We start from the raw sequence: 16,492 nt of genomic DNA, 5'->3' as shown, positions 1-16,492 counted from the left end.
AGAGAGCTCAAGGTTCTTTGAGTTCCCAGGACACCTGACAACAGCATGGGGGAAATGTGGATGGGACATTCTGGACATCTCCCTTAAGGTAGTGCAAATGCAGCTGGACAGCTGCATGTGTCCCCTCAATACTGATGGCTTGCATAGAGCTGGGGGAGTGTACAGACAGTGCATCTCTCAAAGAGCTGCCTCTGAGCACCACACACCCTCCTGGGGATGGGGAGCCTCCATCCCTCTAGGCAAGAGCTGGGCAGCATCCTTCTGGAGAGGATCAGGGAGATCTGAGCACCTTGGGATCTTTGCATCAAGCAGAGAGCAAAGGCACTTGGTGGCTTCTCTCCATCTTCAGTATTGGCAATACTGATGCACGTGAAGGCTTCTCTCCTGCTCAGACAGGTGACTCCCAATGGAAAGTCTCTGGTGGTCTTATCAGTGGGAATGTGACCACAGGACAGCAGCCCCTCTCTCCCCTCCTATTTGCCCTGGCACATTCCACCTGTTTGGCAGTAGCACCCCTTGCCCATCTCCCCCTGCCTCCACATCCCTGTGCCCCCTGCCCCACCCTGCTCACAGCTGCTGGAGTGAGTAAACCATAGGGGCACAAATTGCTTCTTCCTTAGGATGACTCAGGCTGAGCTCGGCATCCCTTTCTGCTGAGGAAAGAGGGGTGAGGAGGTTCAGCTCACAAGTTAGGTAGAAATCTGGGTTTGGTGGTGGTGCCCCCCCAGGCAGTTGTGTCCACCTGGAGCTGCAGGCTCACTCAGGCTGTTTCCACAGCTTCATCCCCCTGCACTGTGCTGAGCAGGCCTTGTGCTCTGCTGTCCCAGTCACAATGAGTCAGAGCAAGATCACACTGCCTCACCTTCGCTGTGCTGGTGCTTTGTGTGAGGATATGTCAGCTTTTGTATGGTTTTTTGGCTTCCATAAACTTAACTTGTATTTCTCTTGGCCAGCAGGCAATGCAGCTTGACTGCTCCGTTTCTACCTGTGTAAGCCAGGGCAGGGCAGGGGCTGGGCTGCAGCCAGGGAGATAAGCTGTTCCCTCAGAAGATGCTGCCAGCTGGCATAAGAGGCTGGAGAAGCTGAGGATGCTGTGGGCAAGAGGCAAGGGGAGGTTTCACAGTGCTCTGGGTTGGCTGGTGCTGCCAGGGCCTGGGCACTGCTTATCCCACAGGAGGCACCCACCCTTCCCTCCTCTCCCCCTGGTCCTGGCCAGGCTGTTGTCCATACAGAGCTTGGCCCATGCTTTCCATCACACCGTTATTTGCAGTTCCCATTTCTAACCCTGCCAGGTGCCTGTCTCCTGTCTTTCTGTGTTTTGGAAATCATCCCAGAAGAAAGGAACCCCAGCACTATAGTATTTCTGAACACAAAGCTAAGCAAAAAGATGCTGTTCTGTCAGTTCAAAAATCCGCATGGCCGCTTGGATGGGCAGGACTGCACAGCAGGGCAAGGTGGGACCTACAATGTGGGGTATTGTCACCATCCTCAGTGTGCCCAGGCTGTCAGGATTTCAGCCTTTCTGCAAGGATTTGGCTCTTTCCCCTTGCACCTCCCCTGTGCAGCAGCACAGGGTCCTACACACACACACACAGACAGACAGACACACACAGACACACACACACACACACACACACAAACACACACACACACACCCCCACCTTTCCCTGCTTCCTCTTCCTCCAGGACAAGCAGAAAACAGGAGCAACAAAAGCCAGAACTGAGCAGGGTGGGGAATGCCTGGGACATGGGAGTGTTGGTTGGGTCAGTACATCCAGAAATAAAAGTGGCAGTTGCTAATTTCTGGCTGAGCATGGATACAGCTGTGCCAGGGGACAGTAGGGTGGGATATCAGGGCAAGGCTCTTCCCCCAGAGGGTGCTGGCAGTGCCCAGGCTCCCCAGGGAATGGGCACGGCCCCGAGGCTGCCAGAGCTCCAGGAGCATTTGGGCAGCACTGCCAGGGATGGACAGGGTGGGGCTGTTGGGGGTCTGGGCAGGGACAGGGGTTGGGCTTACCGGGTCCCTGGATTGGGCAGGGCCAGGAACTGGATCCTTGTGGGTCCCTTCCAGCTGAGGATATTCTGTGAAAGGTTGTGGGGAACTGGAGATTTGGGGGTTTCAAGGGCATTCTGTGCCTTGGGTGTTCAGGAGGCAGCAGCTGCAGCCCTACACAGCCCCTACAAACTGGCACACACTGCCCCAGGCTGCAGAGCTGCCCTGTCCTGGGAACAGGGCTGGGGAGGGGATTATCTGCAAAAAAGAGGGCCAAGAGGGACTTCTGCCCTCCTACACATGTCTGTGGGTCTTTGCATCAGCCAGCCCTGGGTGCAGCTGCAGCGTCAGAGCTCAGCCCCTGGGGCACCAGGGCACTCTGTGCCACTGTCACAGCATCCTGCTTGCATGGGCTGGAAGGCAGCCCAGAACATCTAGAACATCTCCCATCTTCCTTTAAATTCCAGGAGCCCAGCTGCTGCCTGCACCAGTGCTGTTCTGGTCTCCTGCTCCAGGCAAAGCTCCCTGCTCCCCTCCAGGTTTATTTTTTAAGGCAGAAGAGTCTCAACTAGAGAAAAGGCAGGAGATGAACAGCTCTGGAAAGTCAAAACATCACCCCTTTAGTGTGGATGGCTCACCAAGTATAGAGGCTGACCCCCAAAACAAGGAGACACTGCCACAGCTCCAGGCAGGGAATCCCAGAAATGCCTGTGGTCCTGCAGAGCCCGAGAAAAACTGCTCCTAATTTGAGGCATGAAATCCTGCAGGGTGCATGTCCCCCAAAAGCAGGTCTCTCCCATGCTGCCGCCCCCTCTTCTGCATGTATGGGGATGGCCCAGGGCTCCCAGCTCCCCCAAAGCCATCACAGGAAGCTCCACAGCTTCTCCAGCCCCTGTCCCAAGAAGTTTGGTCTCACTCCTTTCCCCAGGCTCTGGCTCAGGCCAAAGCATGCAGCATTAACCCTTCCTTGAGACCACAGCAGTGCCTGGGCACATGTGGCTGCCCAAGAACAGAGAGAAAGAGATGGCAGCAGGAACAGTAGTGATTTAATTATTTCCATTCTCTACAAATCCAGTGTACAGCAGAGATGAGCTGTGGTCCAGCTCCTGGTCCTCCCACTGCCATGGTCCATCATTAGAACCAGGGGCTGCGGGCAAGAATGGCGCAGGGATGGGGCCAGCCCACTCCCCTCACCCCTTCTGCTCCCCTGGATGTGTGCCTGAGGATGGACAACCCCAGGCAGCTTATCCCAGTGGGCTGGAGGAGAGCCTGGACCTGCCCAGCCCTGGTCAGTGCAAAGCCAGTGAGCAGGCAGGTAGCTGGGACAGGCAACAGGGCCTGGTCCTGCCCCTTCAGAGGTCTGGTGGAGGCTAAACTCCAACCCTGGCAAAGGCTGGAGAAGCTTCTGGCTGAGGCCAGCCTGTCCCCAAGTCACCCAGCCCACTTGAGCCCATGGACACAAGGCAAGTGGATAAATCACCCTGTGCAATCCTGCCAGGGAAAAAACACCGGGACAGTGTTTATCAAGGCACAGGGTGGGCTGGCAGGAGAGCCCCAGCATCTCCCCAGGGACAGCTCCAGAGGCCGTGGGGTGGCACAGGGACATCCCTGGGGCAGTGCCAGTGGGGGCAATCCCAGAGGCCACCGAAGGTGTGAGTGGTTCAACAGCAACAAGGACACTTCTCTCCTGGGCAAGGGGGCTGGGGGAGCTGCAGCAGAGCCGGTCTGGGGAATGGTGACAGTGGTTCAGGGCCAAGGTGCAGGAGCCCCGGGCTGGGGTCAGGGGCTGAAGGGGTTTCCTGAGAGGAGGCGCCGCTTGACCTCTTTCCAGAGCAGGTCCCGCTCGCGGTTCGCCCGCTGCATGATGCCCCGGTTCTCCTGCGCCCGGCGGGACAGGTAGGGCAGCACCTCCTTCACCGGCCCGAATGGCACGTACTTGTACACCGGGAAACCAGCCTGCCCTGAGGGGAGAGGCTGCGGCTCAGGGAATCGCCGAGAGATAAAAATATGTGCAAAAAGGAAAAAAAAAGGTAAAGAATGAGGAAAAGAGTGAAAAAATGGGAAAAGAAGAGGAAGATACTTGAAATGGGGAAAAAGGGGGCAAGGGGGAAAAGGGGAGGAAGGGACAGGAAGGGGGAGAAAAAAAGGGGGAGAAGGAGGGGGGAAAAAGGTCAAAGAAAAAGGGTGAGGATAAAAGGAGTGAAATAAAAACAGGGGGGGAAGAAAAAACAGGGGGAAAATAAAAAAGGCAGGGAGAAGAAAAAAAAGCCACCTGCCCTTGCCTGCCTGCCCAACCATGCCCTGAAGGCCGTGCAGGAGGCTGTGGTGGCACTGGAGGGGCTCCCAGCAGCCGCGCATCCCTCCCGGCTCAGCACCGGGAGCTTGGGAAAGCGCCAGAGGGAGCGGGCCGAGGTCACCAGGAGCCCTGGGAATGTCGGCAGCCGGGGCTGGGCCAGCTCAAGGAGCGTTCAACCAGAAACATCAAGTTAACACATTCTTCCAGCATGACCGGACGAGGCTGCAGATGGGCGGCCAAGCCCTGCTTCCAAGAGAACTCCAGGACAGAGCAGCATCTGTGCTGGACAACTGCCCAGTTTGCCTCCTGCTGCTCTGCTGGCCTTGGGACTCTGTTCTGGACATTGGTGTGGGCAGGGGGATCAGTCTCTGACCTGGGCTGGGTACCTGGACCCCTGTGTGTCCTCCTGCCCAGGCCCCTGGCAGTGCTGCTCTGCTGCCTGGGCTGGCGGCTGAGGACAGGGCCACACGAGGCTGGTGCCATCCTGTTAGCAGGGAGCCCAGGACTCGGTGTGCATCTCCCATGGAGCCAAGGGACACCCCCAGGCCGAGGAGGTACAGGAGAGGGCTTCTGTCTGCCAGGACCAGTCTCTGCCCCACCCTGAGACCCCAATCTCTGCTCAGACTCCAAAGTGGGAATGTCCCTGCCAGCCACTACAGGCTCATGGAGCCTCAGGAGAGAGATGTCACTCTTCACTCATATCCTCATCTACATCTTCCCCAAACCCCCACCCAGGAGTCACAGCATTCCCCATGGCAACACACTGTGCTCAGCCAGTGCTCTATGACAGGCTGGCCTGCCTTCCTTCCTTCCTTCCTTCCTTCCTTCCTTCCTTCCTTCCTTCCTTCCTTCCTTCGCTGTTTAGGGGCCTCAGTGGGGCTGGAGTACCTCTGCCAAGCCCCCCACTGCCATCACTCACCCAGGGGGAAGGTGATCTGGTCACACATGCCCAGCAGCTGCCCAAAGCACACCTTCTTGTCCGAGGGATGGATCCCCAGCTCCTTCATCCTGCAAAACAAGCCTCAGCATAGGGGGAGAGCAGACCCAGCAGAGCTCACCAGGGCAGTGTGTCCCACCAGCAGGCTGGGGATCATCTCCAAGTGGGACACTGTGGCACTGACCACGTCCCAGTGGATGCTGGGATGTAGAGCTTGAGGGATTTGTTTTTACGACAGCCTCTGAATTGGTGATGGGACCAATTCTGCAGCCACTGGGGCCACTGTGCTGTACCTCAGCTCCAAGCCCCATCTAAAGCCCTGAGCACCACGTGGGAGCCAGGGTCCCCCCAGGTGAGCTCAGGGGGAACCTGACACACCACAGCACATCTCCCTGCATCTCTGCTGGGCTCCCACATTCCTCAAGCCCCTTGTCCCTGCCTCACCACACCGCCTGCCCAGCACTCACCTGTGCAGGGTGAACTTCACGGTGTCCTCATTGTGAGTCGCCACCATCACGCTGGCTTTCCACCTTTGCTTGATCTTCTCCAGGACATAGTCCAGGCACCTGTAAGGCAAGATGGGCCTCTGGTGAGGCCTCCTCCACTGGGGCAACAGGCAGCAGTGTGCCTGGGGCTGTCCCCTACCTGTGGTACATCTCGTTGGTCTTCTCATAGGTTGGGTTGATGGGATCCTCGTAGCCCATCTGAGCCGCCCTCTCCTTCTCCTGCTCCATGTAGGCACCACGCACCAGCTTGGTGCCGAAGTGCCAGCCCTCGCGGTGGGACAGCTCCACGTCCCCTGTCACGTTGTTGTAAGCCTCCTTCGAGCCAGTGGAAGAGATGGCACAAGGTCATTACTGCAGTGCCACCCCTGACTGCCGCAGCAGCCATGCCATTGCACTGCCATGGCTTTGGGAGATGAGGTCCCCACCCACACAGGGAGCAGCGCCCAGGACCCGTGGGCCTCACCCTCAGGTAGCACTGGTGGGTGTTGTAGATGACGGGCTGGCTCCTGTTGAAGCGGCGCTGCGTCTCCACTGCCAGGCGGCTGATGGCCGGCTGGAAGTAGCTCTGCTCCGCGTCTACCATCAGCCTCACGCCCTGCTCCATGGCACTCTGGGGTGAAGGACATGCAGGTTGGTTCATAGGGCTGCCTGCTCCATGTATCCCCCTCTGTGACTTCCCCAGCCCCAAGGCCCCCTCACTCTTGCGAGGACATCCATGCGTTGCAGCACCCTCTTCAGCTGCTGCTCCTCCTCCTCGCCGAAGCGCGACAGCAGAGGCTCTGGCTGCCCAGTCTGAAACAAGTACAGATTTGTGGCACCCTGCCTGCACCCAGCTCTGCCCATGGGGGACAAAACCACCCCTGGAGGGAACCCATCCCTCGGACTGACTGCAGTCCCCCAGCCCCAGCAGCCAGCAGGGCGTGACAGTGTGCCCACCGTGCCAGCCTGGTTGTTGCACACTGCTCACAGCATGGCTGAGCTGTGCAGCCACCAGCAACTACTGCAAAGAGCATGAGACCCTTGCCCTGCTCCCACAAAGCCTCTGTGGGATCCCTCTGGGGGTAGCAAAGGTGGGCACCCACCTTCCTGTTGGGGATGAGCAGAGGCCTGGAGAGCTTGGTGCGGCTGTCCAACAGGCGGTTCCAGTCCAGCAGGTCCACAGTGCTGGGGGCAGAGAGCCAGGTCCTTGCTGGTGTCTTGCAAAGGCTGGGGGCTCTCTATCAGCTCCCAACCCTCACCAGCAGGAAGGACACATGTGTCACCTGTCCTGTCTTGTCACCTCCACCCGAACTTCCCCCATGTTCTATTGCTATGCTGAGCCACAGCAGGCCTTTGGAGACCTCCCCTTGCTGCTGGCCCAGGGACAGGGACAAAGTCCCCCAGTGTCCCTGTGCTGCAGCACCCCCAGCTCCCAGGCAGCTTACCCATTGGTGCCCACGTTTTCGCCTGTGAACCACTGCTGGATCTCTGCCTTGCTTGCAATGCCAAGGTTGGCCAGTGCCTCCTGCCACCAAAAGAAGCATCAGGGGTCTGTCTGCTTGAGGTGTCACAGCTCAGGGCTGCTCTGGCACCTCCGTATCCATGGCCACCTCCAGCAGGGCATCCCTACAGCACAGCCTCCTCCCACAGGCCTCACCTGCAGCTTCTCCACCTGCAGCTTTTTGTCCAGCACTGCCCGCCCGGCCAGGCCCTCCTCTGCAGCCATTTGGTGGAAGAACCTCCGCCACTTCACCAGAACCTCTGAGAAACACACCTGCGGGGACAGGGCTCCAGGTGAGACACCCAGGCTGGAGCCCCCTGTCCTGTGAGGACTTTGCAAGATCATACCCAGCCCAAGGCAGATGCTGGCCCCAGAGCAGGGCAGTGCAGACCCCACATATCCACCTTTATGTCACCTTTAAAGTCCTAAGCTCTTTGTGTCTCCCCAAAAGTTGAGTCAGGGTCTCCAGGGATCTTGGGCTCTCAGGGGACAGGCTGCGGGTGCCCACTCCTCACTGCTTTTACTAGAGATGCCACCTGGCACCTGGCCCAGCAGAAGCATCATCTCTGACCCTGGCTCTGCCCCACCACACTCTGCCACAGCTCTGGCACTCACCAGGAACTGGGGTCTGGCCAGCGCTGTCAGCTTGATGGCACAGAATCCGTCCTCTGAGCAGCCCCCTGGATGGAACCACAAAAATAGCATCAACCTGACCGTCAGCCCTTGGGCAGGGAGATATGGTGAGGGTGGGACAGAGATCCTTGCAGTCCCAGCACAGTGGGACTGTCCAGGACATGTGGAGCACTCACTTGAGGCATCAATGCAGCGGAGGAAAGTCTCCATGTGCCGGTCACACTTGGCCTCATCTGCGTAGAAATAGGAGTGGGCCCCAGTGATTCCACCATGGTGATCCCCAAATCCCAGATGCACTCGGTATTGCTTCTCCCTTTTTTCTGCTCCTGGGGTGGGAGAGGAGGGAGATGGGCCATGCCCCATCAAGCTCCTACAGCCTCCCCAGGAGCTCCTGGTGTGGGTGAAGAGAGAGAGGCTCTGGCTTGGACCTCAGAAGGGCCCCCAGCACTAACTTGGCCCTGCTTGCTCTGTGCCTGAGCAGAGGCCGAGTCTTTGCTGAAGGTCACGACTGGGCCAGGAATCATGTTGTTCATCCAGCTCATTTTTTGAGGCCATGGTACCTGGGTCCTTCCCCCACAACACCAGGCCTCTTATGCCCGGACCTCCAGGCCATCTCCCGTCACTCACCTCCCGTCTCCTTGTCGGCTGCAGAGGTGCGGGAGCTAAGAAGAGAAACGGGAAAGATGAGGGCCAGTTCAGCAACCCCCTGCAACCCTATGCTGATGGACAGGACAGCTCTGAGGCTCCTGTGCTGCCATCCTGCTGCTGGCCCTGCTGTTCCCTTGCCATCCCATCACCGATGGGATCCAGCTGGCAGTTCAGATGCCCAAAACCCCCGTGTGGAAGGGAACAGGGCTTTACCATCCATCCAGGGAGGACCTGGGAGCCCTGAGGCAGCACAGTGAGGATGGCCTGTCCCAGGGTTCAGAGCTGCTCTCCAAAAGCCCACACCATGGCAAAGATAAGGTCAGTCTGGTGGGACTGGCATGCTTCATCTGCAACCTGCTCATGGTCCTTGCTGTGGTGACACCAAACCTCAACCCACTGCCTTCCCACCTTGATGGCACCAGCAGCCAGACCACAAAGCACAGAGCTGCTCCAGACCCTGAGCACACCAAGCCGAGGGTGCATGCTGCCCCGCACTCCTCTGTGCCATTGCTTCAGCCAACAACTACAAACAACACCTTGTTTCCAACTCCAGCTGACCTCGGATGTCATTTCAAGCCCAAACTCTCTGCCATGGAGATAACAAGGCTCTGACAGCCTGGGGATGATGGCCAAGTCACGACATCCTTCCTGAGCTTGAGTAGCTAAGCCTTCTTGCTGACACTCTAAACCTAGCTGCAGAGCCAGGGTATGACCTGGAAGAGGGCCAGCTCCTGGAGAGCAGCCCTGGGTGGCAGCAGAACCATCCCCTGCAGGAGGCCTCTGCCTTGGCATCCCTGTCCCCAAACTGGCTATGCCCGATGGCAAAGAAGCACAGTTGGAAGGAAGGAGCAAAGCTACCCATCTGGAGCCAGCAGGCTGGCCAAGAGAGCAGAGAGGCACATGGCAGGGTCCCAGGACACGCTCTACCATATGAAAACCCTGTGACAGGGATTAGGGGCTGCTGGAAGCATAACAACCAGAAACAAGCCATTCCCTCTGGCCCCTGGAGCCAGCACCAGCCCCACACCACTCAAAGTGCCACAAAGCCTGGCATGAGACAGGGCAGGAGCAGCTGGAGCCCATAGGAAGCACAAGGCATCATATCTAGCAGGCTCTGCTCCCTGATTTCACTCACCTGAGGGCAGGGAAAGCAGCTTGCTGTCCCTGAGTACAGAGGGTGGAAGAAAGGAAGGAGGAGAGATCACACACTCAGCAATGGGATTTGTCAGCAAAGCCCTTGCTAGGTGGAAGCTCCCTTTGGAGCTGGTGGCATGGCACAGGGGACAGCTTCAGCTGAACACTGCTGTGACAGGAGGGCACACAGGGGTCCTGTGCACAGGGGACAGCTCTGAGCACACCCTGGGCACCACATCCAAGGTACTGGGGACAAGTGGCTGGAGTGAAGGCACACAGCTCAAATAGCAAACAGCGCCCTTGGAGTTAGATTGTTTTGTGTTCCTGAAGATAAACACACCCTTCCCAGCACCATTTCTGCTGCATGACTGCACCAGCTGTTCCTTCATCCTCTAGGGGGGCATTCAAAGCAGTGCCACGGTGCTTGCTTTGTTCTTCTGCATGAAGCAAAATAAAGGAAGATGCTTCCAGCTGAAGAAATAACTTTGTCCTGGATATCAGCTGCTCACTTTGCAATATTAATCTTGGCCAGCAAAGCCATTCCCTTACCCCCAAGTGCCACTGAACCCAGCTTATACCTGACCATCCTTTCTACAAACCAACAACAAGTCTCCCAGAGCAGGTCCCATCTCCAGACACTGTCTGGATGTTCCTGGCAGGCTGTATCCAGACAGGAACAGCCTCAAGGTTGAGTCTGGGGCCTGGGAGCTCATACTTGCCTAAAGCAGGTTGTGAGGACTTGCTGGATGGCTGGGAAGGGTAATCCAGCTGACACAGCAGATGGGGCTTTCAGGAAGTTTTGGATCAGGTTGAGTAAAGTAGCTCAGGAGCAGCACAAAGGTCCCACTGTCAGAAATAATCCCTCTGGCCCTGCAGGTTACCCAGAGGATGCCAGCAGCACAGCATGTTTGCTTCGCTCATCAACAAATGGGTCTGGCAAAAGGGATGAGGGACCAGGGAGAAGCTGTCCTTGAATTACTACATCCAAGGAAAAGACTCATGGTTACATGAAGTCCATTTTGGAGCTATGGGTGGTGCTTAAAATCCTGCAGGTAAGAATAAAGCAAAGCTCTTGGCAGAATAGACCTTCAACATGCTCCATGCAAGAGTTGTCAGCACAGAGCAGACCAGGACCAGGAGAGCTGGTCTTGGAGAGCTTGAAGCTAAATAGAAGCTGCCCCATGATCCCAGCTGCCACCTCTGCTGACAAAGGGCAGGGATGGCAGCTGGGAATAGGAGGAGAAGGGGAGGCAGCAGCTCTGGGAGCAGCATTGCCCAGGCTGGGGACAGTGATCCCACACTGGAGCAGGTGTCAGATATCCACACAAGGAATTTCTAGAGGAAGTCGAATCGAAACTTTGCACGGCAGAGCCTGAAGAGCATCTGACAATGCCAGGGGCAGGATTGTCCCTCCCCTGTGTCAGCACAACCCCAACCCACGTGCAGTCCTGGGATGCCCATGTGCCAGCAAGGGCCCCAGGGCTGCCAGGAGCCTACAGCCACCTTCACTATGGGGATGAGCTGCAGCTTCATCCCACAGGTACCAGAAGCCCCTGCCCAGTGCTGCCTCTCCACCCCCTAGCCAGGGCTGCAGCCATGCTGGAGCCCCCAGACCTCTGCTGCCTGCAGAACACTGATTTCCAGCTGTGTCACCATGACCTGGCAGCAGCCTCCAGCACGTGGCTGAGGCTCCTGGGACAAGCTGGCAGAGCCCTGGATGCCAGCCTGAGCAGGGCAGGCAGGGCCCTGCAACAGGCAGGATAAGCCGGTTCTTGCCCACGTGTCATTGCTGTTCCCAGCCGGAAGGGCTATGCAAGAGGTGCCACAGCCCATTCCTGGGCTGGAAAGGGCATTTCCCTGCCATTATGTCAGGCTTGCTCCAGAAGAACAACAGGAGATGGCACCAAGAGGCCAAAACACTCACTGATTGCTGTGGTTGGTAACTCTGCTTCCTGGCTGGCAGCAACACAATCCCAAAGCATTCACCAAGGGGAAGGACACAGCTCCAGGGTCCAGCAGCCATGAATGCAGGACTGCTCACCCCTCTCAACCATGTGCAGCCCACGCAGCACCAGCCCTGGCAGAAGCACTGAGAATTTGGGATTTTACCCCAAACAGAGCCAGGGAGGAGCCAGAGTGATGGTTGGCAAGGAACACCATTCAACATGACCCATCCAATCCCATCCTGGGCTTGGTCCCTGTTCAGAGAATTATAGAACATCCTGAGGTGGAAGGGACAAATGAGGACATCAAGCTCCACTCTTAGCTCTGCAGAGGACAACAATCCTACCCTGTGCTTGTCCAAACAGTCCTCGAGTGGCAGCCTTGGGACCATGACCACTCCCTGGAGATCCTGTTCAGTGCCTGACCATCCTCTGGGTGATGACCCTTTTCCTGATATCCAGGCAAATCCCACTGGGTCTTGGGCAGGGATGCCTTGGGAAGTCTCTTGAATGTGAATGGCCCACACAACTCACCTAGCCAGAAGTACCACACGTGCAAACCCCAAATCTGCAGTGGGGGGAAGCAGCACAGCCCGGCCAGCTCACAAAGCACTGGCACCCATCAGCAGGAGGGATACAGCTGCAGGCACAGTCTGCCTGAGAGTCTTCCATGGTGTCCCACAGGAAAGCCCTTGGCTGAGGCCCAGCCAGGCATGGAGGGCAGCAGTGACTGGCAGCACCAGTGCTGCTGGCCCAGCCCCACAGGAACGCTGAACACTGCCTGCACCACGGCTGCGTGTCCAGGGGAGAAACACCTAACCTTCAAAAACAGTCACACACCTACAAAACAGCCACCCTCCTGCCTGGCAGCAGCAGGGTGTTTTGAAGCTTTTCTAGAAAAAAACCCAAGTTTCCAGTCCACTCTGGGAGGCTGCAGCCCTACCTGCCCCGGCACAGCTCTCACCAGTGCCTGCTCCCATCAGGGACCCACAGACCCTTCACTCCAGGGGAGGAATGGCAGCGGCAGCAGCGGCACCCGGCAAGCACACGGGGATCCCCGATAAGCAGCTCCCGGGTGTGGAGCAGAGATAAGGCGCTCAGCGGCAGCACCTGCCTTACGTCCTGCTCGCAAATCATCCTGAAAAGCCGTTCCCGCTGTGCTTTTGACACCACGAGACAAACATACGACAGCCGGAGCGTGTCCCCAGCTGCCAGCAGCGACTGCCGCCGGCCAGCCTTGCCCCGGGCACGGCGCATCCTCAGCGGTGTCCTCGGAATGGCCACCCTTGCTGTGGGTGGGGGACACCGCCCACCCCCGTGACCACCCCCGTGCCAGCCGCCCATCGATCCGGAGAGCGCAGCTGACCGGAGCTGGAGCCCGAATCATGGAAAGTTACCGGCGGCTTTGGGCTGCTGCCAGCTCTCGCCAAAGGGCGGGAGGCAGTGAAGGCTGCCTGGGACCGGGGGACAGTGCAGGAAAGGGGGCACCACCCCAGCTTGAGAGGGATGGAAATGATGGAGGGTGGAAACATGAAATCATGGAATTGTTAACATTGCAAAAGAGCTCCAAGGTCATCGTGTCCACCAAAATGTGTGAGGCAACATTTGTATGGTGAGGAATGGCGGGGGCAGGAATGGGGGGCAGCATCCCGATGGAGGGGGAAGGGGGACTTCAGGCGTGACAGCAGCGCTGTGTGTTTGTCTGTGTGCAGGGGGATGTGGGGCGGACACAGCGCCCCAGGGGGCTAGGGAAAATAGGACCTGGCTGGCAGAGGGAAGATGGAATAGGAGAGGGTGGGGAGGGGGTGTTAGCATCCCATAGGATATGGAAAATAGAGGTGGGAACCCCCTCAGGGAGTGAGGAGGGTTCGCGGTGTACAGCACCGCCGGAGACGGGTGCGCCCCGCTGTGTGGAAGGGAATGGATGGGGACAGAGGGGGTGCAGCAGACAGGGGGGCAGCACCCGGTATGTGCAGAGGGGCGGGGGAAGTGATACAGCCCAGTGGGGGCTCAGCACCTCAGCGTGCAGGACACAGCCCCCGCCGTGTGCAGGGCACTGCCATCTCTGTGTGCGGGGCATTGTCCCCTCGTGTTCCCAGCACCGCCATCCCCGTGTGCGGGGCATTGTCCCCCCGCGTTCTGGGCACTGTCCCCCGGCGTTCTGGGCACTGCCATCCCTGTGCGCGGGGCATTGTCCCCCCGCGTGTGCGGGGCACTGCCATCCCTGTGTGCGGGGCATTGTCCCCTCGTGTTCCCAGCACCGCCATCCCCGTGTGCGGGGCACTGTCCCCCCGCGTTCTGGGCACTGCCATCCCCGCGTTCTGCGCACTGCCATCCCTGTGTGAGGGGCACTGTCCCCCCGCGTTCTGGGCACTGCCATCCCTGTGTTCTGGGCACTGCCATCCCCGTGTGCGGGGCACTGCCATCCCCGCGTTCTGGGCACTGTCCCCCCGCGTTCTGGGCACTGTCCCCCCGCGTTCTGGGCACTGCCATCCTCGCACTGAGTGGGCGGTGCTACGGGGGGCGAGGCCGTGACGAACGGCTCCGCAACCAATGGGAGCGGGGGGCTGGGCAGACGCAGCCAATGGCAGGGAGGCCAGGGCGCGCCCCAGCCCCGCACTCACCGCCCGTCGCCCAGGTCCTCCTCCACACTGTAATCCAGCACGGCGCCCACGCCGAAGGCCTGGTTCCGCCGGAGCAGCGGCTTGATGGCCTCCTGGTCCTCCCCGGCCACGAACTGCCCGTAGAACGTCATCTTCATCAGCCGCTCGAACAGCGTCTGCCCCAGCACTCGCTGGCACAACTGCAGCAGCTGCGGGACAGCGGCGCCTTAGCACCCGTCCCGCATGGGCACTCCCGTAGGAAAAGTCCCCACGATCCAGGACTGGCATTCCCCAAAACGGGCACCCGCTGGCCCGGGTCCGGGAGCTCTCCAACACTCGCACATTCAGACCGAGGGTCCCCGCGGAAGGGGAATGACACGTCCTGAAATGGGCACACCTAGGATGAGAGCCCCCCAGCCCAGGACCGGCATCCCCCGGAGTGCGAGTATCCCTGGCACGCACCAACATCCTGCAAAACAGGCACTCTCCCGGAGCGAAAGATCCCCCCCAGAGCAACAGAACTCCCATCCCGCACCGACACGTCCGGAAGGGGCACTGCCCATCCTGGGACTCGCAGTCCCAAAATGGAGCTTCCTGGAGAAAGAACCCCCTCCAGAAGGAGGCTGACACCTCCCGGAGCGGGCGTCCCTGAGCGAGAGCCCCGCCGGTGCAGAGCCGGTGACCCCCGAACGGGGACAAGCCCCGTCCCGGAGCAGCCCCCCCAGGGCAGACCCCTTCCTGCACGCACCTGCTGGTTGTGCTGCACCAGCGGCTCCACGGCGCACAGCCCCAGCACCAGCAGCCCCCGCAGCAGCTCCGCGTTGCTCTTGCTGCGGAACGCCTCGCGCGAGTCCCCGAAATCCACAGCAGGCGACGGCGGGCCCCGCTCCGCGCCCCGCGGGGGAGGGGGCGGCCCCGGCCGGGGTCCCGCGCCCGCCGCCGCCGGGGACAACCCGCGGGGGGCGGCGGCGGCGGGCGCGGAGCGAGGGCGGCTCGGGGGATCGCACCGGCGAACGGCGGCGCGGAGCACCCGCGCGGCGCTGGGGAGAGCCATGGGCACGGCGGGGCCGCCGCCCGCCGCCGCCTTAAGTACGGCCCGGGCGGGACCGCCCCCGGCACCGCGGCCCCGCTCCACCCCGCCGTTGGCCGCGCTCTGCTGCCACCGGAACCGGCCCCGCGCCCCGGCACCGGCACCCGCACGAGCACCCGCGGCGGCGACCGGGACTGCGACTGATTCGGGGATCGGCACCGGGCCCGGCTGCGGGACTGGGAATGGGAGCGGCACTGACACCGAGACGGGCATCAGCACCGCCAAGGGGATGGGAACTGGGATCGGGATCGGCGCTGGGGCTGGGGCTGGTCCCGGGACCGGCACCGACACGAGGACGGGGACCGGTAGCGGAACCGGTCCCGGGACTGGCACCGACACGAGGACAGGGACCGGTAGCGGAACTGGTCCCGGGACCGGTAACGGTACCGAGACCGGCACTGAAACCGAAACCGGAAGCGGCAGCAGGACTCGGACCTGGGCAGGAACCGGGACCAGCACCGGCACCGAGATTGTCACTGGGACCGGTACTGCAAGCAGGAGCAATGCTGCGATAGGTACCGGGTCGGGGATGGGAACTGGGACTGGCGAGGTCACCGGGGCCAGCACCAGACTGGAGCCACCGTGCCCAGCGCACCCCGCTCCCGCCGTCCCCTGGCCGGTGCTTTCCCCGTTCCCATCCCTTGAAGCAGCCGGTCCCGGGGGCACCTCCCTCCCCAGGAAGGGCCTGGAGGGGCTCGAGGGGTGCCCTGGGGGGGCCTGAAGGGAACTCTGCTCTTGGAGCAGTGCTGGGAGCGGGGCAAAGAGGATCTCATGCCCTTGGAGGAGCTGTTGGGAAAATTGTGAAGGTCCCGAAGGAGCCCTGAAGGGGACCTGTGGGAAGCACTGGGGCCAATCCTGCAGGGCCAAGGGGCTACTGACTGCTCAGGAAGCCCCAGGGAGGGCCAAAGGATGCATCAAAGGGCGCTTGCTCCCTTGTAGCCATCCCTGGGGCAGGCTGTGTTATGTCCAGCCTGTGGAGCTGGAAACACTTGGAGAAGGGATCTCAGATCTGCGGGACCTGTTATGGGAGAGAAATTTCAAGCCCCTGTACTTGATCCTCTCCTCCTGATGTGTGTGTATGAACATTTTGGTGGGATCCATGGGTGCTTGGGTTGCTTGAGGCAGCAGACTTGGCTCCCTCGTCATGGGCTGGGGTTGTTGGGCTTCGCCTGCTCCGCGGAGCACCAGGGAGGGCTGGCAGGACCTCGTGATCTGCCCGGGCAGGGCGA

The 16,492-nt window shown here is 60.0% G+C and overlaps 1 protein-coding gene across 2 annotated transcripts; it reads right to left on the bottom strand.

The window, feature by feature from the left end:
* Nucleotides 1-3,019: 3,019 nt before the first annotated feature.
* On the bottom strand, nt 3,020-15,159 carry PRODH (proline dehydrogenase 1). 2 transcript variants are annotated; one of them, XM_064726643.1, is made up of 14 exons: nt 14,922-15,159; nt 14,195-14,382; nt 8,473-8,507; nt 8,022-8,171; nt 7,828-7,892; nt 7,369-7,485; nt 7,157-7,236; nt 6,815-6,896; nt 6,432-6,524; nt 6,196-6,342; nt 5,872-6,047; nt 5,694-5,792; nt 5,209-5,297; nt 3,020-3,954 (listed from the first exon to the last, which is right to left on the bottom strand). In XM_064726643.1, the coding sequence occupies exons 2-14, from the start codon at nt 14,329-14,331 to the stop codon at nt 3,773-3,775; spliced, it is 1,452 nt and encodes a 483-aa protein (XP_064582713.1). In that variant the 5' UTR covers nt 14,332-14,382; nt 14,922-15,159; the 3' UTR covers nt 3,020-3,772. The 2 variants fall into 2 exon arrangements, with proteins under 2 accessions (XP_064582713.1, XP_064582714.1); XM_064726644.1 differs by having other exon boundaries at nt 8,022-8,078.
* Nucleotides 15,160-16,492: the final 1,333 nt, after the last annotated feature.

This window comes from Zonotrichia leucophrys, chromosome 15, assembly GCF_028769735.1.
Source record: "Zonotrichia leucophrys gambelii isolate GWCS_2022_RI chromosome 15, RI_Zleu_2.0, whole genome shotgun sequence".
In the NCBI taxonomy this organism is placed as follows: Eukaryota; Metazoa; Chordata; class Aves; order Passeriformes; family Passerellidae; genus Zonotrichia; species Zonotrichia leucophrys.
The sequence above is the reverse complement of the archived record's forward strand: the minus strand, read 5'-3'. Positions and strand labels throughout refer to the sequence as shown.

Bases quoted from the DNA above. Each gene is read 5' to 3' on its own strand.
- PRODH (XM_064726643.1), bottom strand. From the start codon at position 14,331: ATGAAGATGACGTTCTACGGGCAGTTCGTGGCCGGGGAGGACCAGGAG. The intron at 7,237-7,368 runs GTGAGGCCTGTG...TTTTGGTGGCAG, and splicing joins TGCAGGTGGAGAAGCTGCAG to GAGGCACTGGCCAACCTTGG. The intron at 3,955-5,208 runs GTGAGTGATGGC...CTCTCCCCTCAG, and splicing joins CCAGATCACCTTCCCCCTGG to GGCAGGCTGGTTTCCCGGTG.